The following is a 10,619-nucleotide window of genomic DNA, read 5'->3' as shown; positions in this document are numbered from 1 at the left end:
GGAAAAGAACAAGAAGTTAAGGGGTTGTTTATCAAAGTGGAGAAATGAAGGATTTTCCAGACAAACAGAAAACTGAAGAGGTAGAAAAATGAAAAACGGAAAACTTATTTACTAAATTTACTCCTTCAAATTCTTATTCTATCTCCACTCTCCATCTTTTCTTTTTTTTTTTTTAAACATCTGGAAAATGCTTAAAACAACTTCTCCAAATGAAGAAATGTAAATACACAAGTGGGTCGTGCTTGCTGACCTAGATGTCCTAGGCTTGAATATACTGGCTCCTCTCTTTCATATTTTTACGCCTCTCCAATAGGCTATTCTTCAGATTTATTATTATTATTATTGTTATTGTTGTTATTATTATTACTATTATTATTATTATTATTAAATTATTATTATTATTACTATTGTTGTTGTTATTTTTATATTATTATTATCTTTTTTTTTTTTTTTCCTTTTTCCTCCTCCTTATGCACACAGATTTGTTGTTGTTGTGGTTGAAAAGTGGAAATGGAAAAATAGAGAAATGATGAAGTAAACGACCCTTGAAATTCTTGCACAACTCGTCCATTGCTTGGTACTTTGACTATATTCCGTGTAAAAATGTCCAAATTAAATTATTCTTGTACCATTAGAAAGCTAACTTGAAGGGTTACAACTTTGATGAAGATCATAAAGGCAAATTCAAAAATTTTGGGGGTGAAAAGTTGCCTAGAATTCAAAGAAGCTACACAAGAAATCTACCTGGAGGTAGGCACGGGATTAGTTAATAATTATTTAATTTAAATTTATTAAAATAAAATTTTAAAAAAATATTTTAAAATTCGGTAAATGTTACATCAGCATGTTACCAAGTCAACAGGTCATTTTAGGTTAAATTGAATTATTTTGCATTGTTTGGAGATCTAATTGTAGTTTTTTTAGTTCGATGGCTCAATTACATTTTGGTGTGTAATTGAATGGCCTGTTTGACTCTTATTTCAAAAAAAAGTTTATAAAAGTCATTAAAATTTTAAGTTAAATACACCCTTACAAACATTTCATAACTTATACATTATTTATAATTTTCTTACAAAAACTTTTATAATATACAATTGATTATTACACAATCCTATTAGTACTACCCTACTACATAATATTTCACATAGCAATAGGTTTATTCATTGTTATTAATAATACTAGTTTTTTTTTTATGCGCGATGCGCAAAAAATAGGTGTCCAATATTAGTATTTTGTATTAAAATTTTAAATTTATTTAAATTTTAATATAGTAAATAATAATAATAATAATAATAATAATGTAGAATATTTTATAAATTGGATATTTATATTTTAAAAAATAACTAACATATAAATCTAGTATTTAATGTGTATATATTATTATTATTATGGAAGAAGATAAGAAAATATATGGTGAATGCATGTGCATAGTAACAATAGTGGAAAAGATAACGGAAGTTATAACGGTAGGGGTATATTTGTCCAAAATATTATGTAGTACAAGTTTTATAGCATAATGTACAAAAGAACTTAACGGAAAAAATAGACATAAATGAGGGGTATAACCTTCATTCACATTTATTATGTTTTTAGATAACACAAGTATAGTTATGTGTTTACCATACATGCAGGGCCAGATTTTAGGGCGTGCAAGATGGACAACAACACAGGGTTCCAAAATTTTGGGGGTCTCTAGTCCAACCCTGATAGTTAGTATATGTATTTGTAATTATATTGGCTCAAATTTAAGTTTTTATGACTGATCTAAATTCTATTACGTATTATTCAAAAAAAAAATCCTACTCCATAATATTCACCAATATTTATACTTTGATAGGACCTCACTTATTTACCAGTACAGGGCCACGCAAATAAAAAAATTGACCCTGCATACATGCATATTAAAGGGTATAAATTTTGAATTCTTATTTTTTCTAAAAAAATATTTCTACAATTCCTTTTTAATATTTATGAGTAAATAATATTTTCCGCAATTAAATTTAGGAGAGAAAAAAATTGACATTTTTCATATTTAATATATCCTTCTAAAATTGTGTATTCGATCAAACAATACTTTTAGGGTGGAAAGTAATTAAAAAAATTAACAAATTGATAATCTAGTAAAATGTTTAATTATATACCTTATTATATAAAGGCAAAAACTTGTGTGAGACCGTCTCACCCTGAGACGTGTCGGGTCAAGATGCAAATGTAACACTTATATGCACAAATGCCATACTTATATGCTCAAATGTAATACTAATCAAGAATAAAATTTTTGTTACTTATTAGGGTAAATGTAATACTTTTAAGGGAAAATACAATACTTTTACATTTCGATTTAAAAGTATTACATTTTTCCTCAAAAGTATTATATTTGCCCTTAAAAGTGAGAGGCACTTGTCAACATTACTTATTATGAAAAATGTATTACTTTTTCTCTTATAAGTAACAAAAATCGTATTTTTGATTAGTGTTATATTTGAGCATATAAGTATGAGATTTGCACATATAAGTATGACATTTGCATGGTGCTTTGACCCGACTCGACCAGTCTCACGAATAAGGATCCGTGAGACGGTCTCACACAAGTGTGACCCTTATATAAATGGTATGGATTCAAATTTTATAAACAACATTTTAAGGTTTTCTAAAAGCATTTTTTTAAATTTATTAGCTTAATGTTTATATTATTATAAATACTAAAGCTCTTAATATTCATGGTATAGGAAATTATGGTGGGTAGAAAATAATTAGAAATTATTGAATAATTAATTAAAGGAGGAGTATGATAGAATTGTGGACATGACGTGTAACGTTTTTGTCTGGAACCATCAATGGTAAATTGACTCGACAGTGTCCGGGAAAGCACGGTTGGCGTCGATAGCTTTTTGAAGCAATTGACGCACCTCAAAGCTCAAATTTTTTATTTTATTTTATTTATATATACTCAATTAAGCAAATAAAGAGAATTTATCTGTTTGGCAAATTAAAGTTAGCAGGGGAATTTGATTTCAAAATGAGCTTTCATTAATTAGTCTAATCAACCCAACCCAACCCCCCAGCGCTTATGAAAAGTCAACCCAAATTCCTCTCTTTCATTCCCACACTATAAAGACCCTTTCCCTTCTCTTTCAACTTGTTTTTGTTACCAGTCCTATAAATACCACCGAGATGCAGCGCAACGCTTTCATTTCACTTCTTCATACCCATTCCAAAACCACCGCTCAACAACATTCTTCTTGAATTGATTACGTGCCGCGCAAGCAACAAAACGACCCACAAATTAAGTTTCAGGAGGTCGGCCATGGCGGAAGAGTTTCAGCTGGGCAGTGGGAATTGGTGGGTTTCGGCTTCCTCGTCGTCAAGAAATAGGTTTGACGGATCGTCGTCGTCTTCTTCCTCCGCTGCCGCCGCCGCTTCAAGCGCACTGCATATGAGTAGTAACAGTAACAGTGTTAGTATGGGAATTAGCAGCTTCGGGTGGGCGGCGCCGGGGGAAGTAGTGGACATCAAGGCCGCCGCCGCCGCTAGGTCTTCCTTGGATTCCGCATCTCCCACCCCCTCCGGTGGGGTACTGGTTGATCCCAACTTGCAAATCATGGGTTTAGGCCTTTCTTCTCAACCGCTAGATTGGAATCAATCTCTCTTGTAAGTCCACCCATTATATACTCTTAACTAAAAGCCTAAACTGATAGTTAGATTGCTGGTCAACTCAACTTGCTGTTATTCTTATTTCTTTGTGAAACCAGTCGAGGTGAGAAAGGTGAACAGAATAGTTATGGATCCATGTTACAACAAGAGATGAGCTCCAACGCGAATTATCACCATCATCAACATCAACATCAACAAGAGACAACCTCGGAAGAGCAGTGGAGACAGAGAGTTCTATACTCAGGCGGCGGCGGGGGTTCAGACGAAGCTTCGGTGAATGATTACAATAAGCAGCAGCAAATGGGCGGCGGGCGGGCGGGGTTTTCGTTAGATCAGCCGCCGGCGCATGAGTATCTGGGCGGCGGAGGCGGCGGCGGTGCATCGACTTGCCAGGGTTTAAACACGAGCTTTGAGCTGGATTCCTCTTATGGAAGCCCTTCCACCATGCTGCAAGCGGGGCTTTTAGCATCTAACAGTAATAATCAGCCCAACTTCACCGCCCGGACATCCATGGGGTTTCCGTATAATAATAATACCCCCGCAAACTACGGCGCTGCCGGAGACGTAATGTCCTCTTCGTGGTCTAAGTTTCCTCAGTTTCTCCGAACGACTTCGCCGCCTAAACAACCTCAGTTGCATTTCTCTAACAACACTACTTTCTGGAATGCCACCGCCGCCGCCATGAACGATGTCCGCTCCACCTTCTTCCCTTCCTTACACACACAACTTCCCAGTTCCACCGTAGATGAAAAGCCAAAGGTAATCTATACTGTGTCATAACATGTTAAATCTCCAGGTCAACTGTCCCATCCAATAGAGGTACTTACAATCCAAGGATTAGTTCGCTGTGCCAAGGGTGAAAACACTGGAATACACCCAAAAAAAACATCAATCCACTCCCTTGTCTACTTTGCTTTTCTATCTTTCCTTCAATTTTTTTTCCTTAAAATTTTATGTATTTTGTGGAAACAGAATGTATCAGATGTGAGGGATTTGAGTACATCAACGGCGGCGGCGGCAAAGAAAACGAGCAATGAAACGCCGTCAGGGAAAAGGGCACGGAATGAAAACCCATCACCGCCCATGCCACCTTTTAAGGTATACTGCAACTTGCTTTAAAAAGAACAACTTTTTGGATACAAAATTTGCATTAATATAATTGAATTGATAAGGTGAGAGTTTATTTAGGTTAGTAATTATGTAAGGTTTTGATTGAGAAATTAAATTCAGGTAAGGAAAGAGAAGATGGGAGACAGAATCACTGCGCTCCAACAATTAGTTTCGCCTTTTGGAAAGGTAAATATTAAAGCTTCCTTCTCAAATTCTCTTTACAGCTTTCACAGCTAAGGCTACCTCGTCTCTCTACTCCATCTCTACTATATACTATACTATACTATATTGTGAGTATGGGATGATTAGCTTTCTGAATTTATTGGCAAAATAAAAACAAAAAATTAAAGGTCGTACGCACATTCATTCACTCATTAAATTCTAAAAGTACTTTTTATCTGTTTCAGACTGATACAGCCTCTGTGCTCACTGAAGCCATTGAGTATATAAAATTCCTCCACGATCAAGTCAATGTAAGCACTCTCTCATCCCATCCCAACAACATATATTAACCTACCTTCTGCTCCCATGTCTGCCAATCTGCCATCCACTTTCAAAATTAATCTCAAATTACTAAACTTTATATGTTTTAAACTTATGGTATGCACAAGAGTACAATGTTTTGTCCAAGACAGCTCAATCAGTTGGTTCTTGATTGATAGACAATCACAGTATGAGAGTTACACATAATGTGATAAACTCATTGTGAGCACCAAACACTGATCTTACAACTTAATGGGCTATTGAGTTTCTGTAATTAATCCCTCCACCGAGTCATCCTAACCTCTCCACTATACTGTTGGGCTAGGATACACTGACCCAAGGGCGATGAAATTTCACCTTTTGTGAGCAAGATGATAGGTAAGGGCATAGTATTGAGCCCTGAAGGCCACAACATGGCCTAAGAGTTACACCTTCTGTGGTTTACTCTTTGTGAGGACCAATGTCTGGTCTTCTCACTTAATAGACTACTAAGTTACCGTGATTTACTCCTCTGCTGAGTGTGTGATCCATTCACTAATCTGTCCAACTTAATGTCGGCTAGGGAGAGAGAATTTTGCATTTTGTGAGCAAGAGTAGAGTGTTTTACTAATAAATGTTGCTTTTCGGAATTAAAACTGTAGGCACTGAGCGCCCCATACATGAAAAGTGGATCTTCCATGCAGCAGCATCAACAGGTAAATGGGAAAGTAGTGCTTCATTCTTGCTAGCTCTATTCTAGTATGGTCAAAAATAAATGGCACATATCACCAATGTACTGCAAATTAAACTCTGGGTTAGTTTATATGCCAACCAACTCCCATGAAGTTGAGTTGTGGTCCGGGATGGATCTCTTGTCGGGGATAACATCTTGAATTCGAGTTCTTACATTGTAAAAGTGTGGGTACACACTGTTATTGAGCTGAGCCATAAAAACAAAAAAAAAAAAAACTGTTGGTTGGTTGCAGATGATTAGTTCGGAGAAATCCAAGGATCCAGAAGGTGGGGCGAGGCAAGATCTTAGGAGCCGAGGACTGTGTCTCGTACCGGTGTCCAGCACCTTCCCGGTGACGCACGAAACCACCGCAGATTTTTGGAGTCCAACGTCATTCGGAGGAAGCTTTAGATAAGATGACAACAACAACATATATACTCACTACCTAGGAACATTAATTGGGCAATTCTATATGATCCATCAAAAGGAATTGAAATTCAAAGGATTATGTGCTACTTGAATTGTAGATGGGGAGGGAATGAATGGTCCAGGAGGTCCAAGATGATGATGAAAAAGGAAAAAAATACAAAAAATGGTGAAAGAAAAATGATGGAGCTAGCATTGAAGGACTGACAGGTGATTGCTGGGCCACAGCTACAGGGCAAAATGATGAAGCTTTGGCCAATTTTAGGGGCCATTATACAATACTGCAACCTACATATTGCCCTGTAATAATTGAAGAATTATGATTAAAGTTGCTTTGCCTAGGATTTCATAATATAACAAATTGCTAATTCAAATATAAAAGAGAAAAAATATATATAGAGTAGCTTAATTAATTAGCTAGTTAATTCATGATTAGTTTAATTACAGAGAATTTGTTGTTTGTAGCTGATGATGATGAATTGGTAGAATAAATTAAAGGAGCTTTTTTTATTATTGTTTTTTTTTTGTCTCTTTAATTATATTACTTCTATATATCCCTATTCTATTCTGTATATAGAGCTGGCACTAGCTAGCTAGATTGTTTTAATTCAACCAAAAAATTATAAAAATAAAAAAATGGAAGGGAATAATGGAATTCCAGAATATGAGTGAATGTGGGGATAGATAATTTGATTGGAAATCTCACTTTTTCATTTGTTTATGTGTTTGGAATATGTTAGTGGAAGTCAGAGATTGGCTGCCCCATACTCCTCTCTTACCCCACCCTTGTTTTGTGGTAGTGTTTTCTTCCTTCATTTTTTAAAAACTAAAAATCTAGAATAAGAAATAGAGGAGATGTTGGTGAAGGCTGCAAGTTTATATGCCTTTGTGCTTTTAATTTGATGGTGTCATTCAACTGCTTCCTTTGGAAGTTGAAAGAGAAGTCAAATACAAATTTGTAATTTTGGGAGTAGCACACCACATTATTATTAAAAACATTTTTTTTATTATAAGGTTTGGATTTTAATAAATGAAGGGTAACCCTTGCCAAGCTAGTATGGCATATAGAGAGTTTTGATTTATAAAAAAAAATAAAAAATCAGTCACTATCCAAATGTACACACTAGATGAAGCCTGCCTAATAATCCTAGTCGTCAAAGGATCACAAGTAAATCAACTTAGGTTGTCTATTGACTTTCTTGGTCAGCCATAGACAATCTAAACTATGGGTTTCACCCAAATTAAAGGAGTTTTAATAAATTGAGATTTTTTATTAGCCATGAACAATCTTAGCTAGTGAGCTTCACCCTACAGTTTTAATAAATCAAGGTTACCCTTATAGTTCGTTATTAATTATATTGACTGTTTTGTAGACGGTCAACAATAACTTTAATATATTTTACTATTTAAAATATTTTTTGTTATTGTAACACAAGATTATCAAGTTTAAAAGTGGAGATTTGGCCTCAACTTACGATACTAAGTGGATAACACTCACTCTAGTATCGGCGCGCCAAGTAGCCCTTTTTTCAAGTAATCCTTTTTCATCATGCACTCGCCTTTCAATGAAAGCATCATAATACGTCAAACTAAGGCAATGATACGACACTCAAGTTAAAGCTTAACTCCACCACAAAATATTAGCTCAATCAACAATATAATAGAATTTTGATCCAACTTAAATATCACTCTACACTCTTTTACAGAATCAATGTGAGATCACATCAATTAAATTATTTTAAAATATGAAATACAAGTTATCATTTTCAATATATATAATTAAATTTAAAAGTCTTTAATACCAACATAATACAACCATTGTGCATGTGTGTCTATATAATGGAAAGAAATGTATATACGGCTATAAATTAAATATATAGGGGAGTAGCCTCTCAAGTAGATAGCATTGGGAATTACGTTACATATTGAATAGGCATATAACAACAAGCTTTACTTAGAAGCATAGGTGAATACAAAAAGATATATGAGAGCATCTATGGATTGATCATCATTATGCTTGTGAAGAGCATAATGAGTGACACATATATTGTCTTTCTTACAAAAAAGTTTGCTTATTCTGTTTGATGAACCATTAATTATATATCATTTTTCGCCTCAACGGTATTTCTTTACTTCAACCTGCAAATTAACTTTTCTAAAGGATAACATATCACCATTCAATTTTCTTATTAATTTTTCTTTCCCTCTCTAATATAATAGAGTTATAGAGAGGAGCCGAGCTGAGGATCCCAAACCCCATCCCCTATCTTTTATTCTTGTTTGTTTTGACTCATTAGTCTGTTCAATTTCCCATTAATCATATAATGGTAGTTATTTTGGTCTTTATTGTCATTACAAACGTTACTTTTAACTTGATTTTACACACTGTCATTAATGTAAAAAGTAATCAAAGGTATAAGTTTCATAAAAACCTAGAATATGCCAAATACACATGTGATCATTTAACGAATTTGTCACTTAATCCTTAACGCTCAAATTGCTCCAAGCCTTGTGCATTATTATGGTGAAATTAGGTCTTCTTGTAAATAAGGGATTGATTTGACTAATCATAAGTATATAAACTAACATGTTTGGTTCACGAAATAGTTCGTAAAGGGAATAACATTTTAGAAAACAGTCATATATTCTATTGTTTGGTAAGTCTTTTTATTCTCTGTAATATATTTTTGTAATGTCTAATATACTCTTAATATATTATTGTTGTTGTAGTTATACACATATGTATCTATATCATAATATTCATAATAGAGGGTATTTATGTTTTTTGAATGGCTATTCTATTTCTATTTTTTAATCCAACCTACGACTGAAATTATTGAAACGCCATTCTTGAAATTTATTACTTACACAATTCATGAAATAGAAATCACATTTTATTCCTTGTCATTCCATTCTACATGGAATATGATTCATATTCTTTTAAAATTCATTCCGAATCAAGTCTGTTGCAAAATATATTTATCTTTTAATTAAATATCTTTATACATAGTGTTTATTTTTTTTTTATCGAAGATTATTTATAATAAGGTCTGATTTCCCGCTGCAATCACTAAGTTAAGATTTAGTGATATATGCACTAAAATTATATAATTATAGTCTTAGGCATCAATTCCAAAATTAAATCATAGTCATTAAATTATGCTATGTAATAATCTTCTCAAACATGCAAAAGAAAAAGAAGAATAATCACTTTTTGAGTACTCTTTTTATATATACAAATGATGACAGATATTGGAATTCGAATGTGTATGATTGTTTACAAATTACAAAGATTGCTTATAAATAAATTTTCTAATAGAGATTTAACAAACATATACATAGTAAGACAAAGATTGTTTATTATTATATTACATCTTTTTATATTTGATTATTATATTTATGACATTTAAATATATTATGCTATTATCAATTAAATAATTTTAGACTAGAGTTGTCGACAAGATTGCTAAGTTTTTTGTTTTTGTTTTTCTAATGCGAGAGATTCAGTGTGGTATTGGTCTCCACCGCCCTCTTTGAATGGAGTCCTAAGGCCGGGACGATGAGATGGGAAGAATTTGGTCAAGGATTACTATAGATTGAGGCCTTAAATTCTTAATTAAACCTCTTGAGGTCACCCCTCTTATGTTTAAAAAAAAGATTTTATATAAGTAATTTCTTAAAATAGTCTTTTTTTTTTTTTTTACAAATACACAATATCTGAATGAATTTATATAAGGGTAATGATATAACAAGAATAGAAAATGTGTTGGCGTAATCAGTTGCACAATAATTTGTATAGTGTACTTCTTTGTTTGTACGCTTTTAATTTTTTTTCGATTTTGCCTATATTTTCCCTGAAAATTTGTGTCAATTCATTATCTATTTATCTTTGGTTTACATGACCTTTGACTTTCTAGATAATGAATTCTCAGTTGCAAATCTTGCAATATCTTTGCTCGATTCTGGGCCTGGTTTGATCCAATTCTTGAGCTGATTTTGAGCCCTAAGCCTTCAATGATTGAACTAGGACCAACCCGGTATAAGGAGGTCCAAATATCGGCATAAATCATACTTGAAAATTTCCAAACCCAAACCTTTTTTCCGGCAAATTATTCTGTGAATTCAAGTCCACGTTACAAGGTGGACTCGAGTCTAAAGTACACAATTTATATAGATAAAAAAAATAGAATATAAATACCCTCAATAATCCCTCCCTCGCCCCCCCCCCCCCCCC

General features: G+C 33.5%; 1 protein-coding gene across 1 annotated transcript; it reads left to right on the top strand.

Moving 5' to 3' along the window:
* The first annotated feature begins 3,150 nt into the window (after positions 1-3,150).
* Positions 3,151-6,898, top strand: LOC116006063 (transcription factor bHLH123-like). Its single transcript, XM_031246325.1, has 7 exons — positions 3,151-3,651; positions 3,753-4,413; positions 4,627-4,752; positions 4,885-4,950; positions 5,172-5,237; positions 5,889-5,942; positions 6,213-6,898. Exons 1-7 carry the CDS (start codon positions 3,308-3,310, stop codon positions 6,372-6,374), a joined length of 1,479 nt encoding a protein of 492 aa, XP_031102185.1. The 5' UTR covers positions 3,151-3,307; the 3' UTR covers positions 6,375-6,898.
* The last annotated feature ends 3,721 nt before the right edge of the window (positions 6,899-10,619 follow it).

This window comes from Ipomoea triloba, chromosome 2 (assembly GCF_003576645.1).
Source record: "Ipomoea triloba cultivar NCNSP0323 chromosome 2, ASM357664v1".
NCBI lineage: Eukaryota > Viridiplantae > Streptophyta > Magnoliopsida > Solanales > Convolvulaceae > Ipomoea > Ipomoea triloba.
The sequence above is the reverse complement of the archived record's forward strand: the minus strand, read 5'-3'. Positions and strand labels throughout refer to the sequence as shown.

Bases quoted from the DNA above. Each gene is read 5' to 3' on its own strand.
- LOC116006063 (XM_031246325.1), top strand. From the start codon at position 3,308: ATGGCGGAAGAGTTTCAGCTGGGCAGTGGGAATTGGTGGGTTTCGGCT. The intron at 3,652-3,752 runs GTAAGTCCACCC...TTGTGAAACCAG, and splicing joins GATTGGAATCAATCTCTCTT to TCGAGGTGAGAAAGGTGAAC. The intron at 4,414-4,626 runs GTAATCTATACT...TTGTGGAAACAG, and splicing joins CCGTAGATGAAAAGCCAAAG to AATGTATCAGATGTGAGGGA.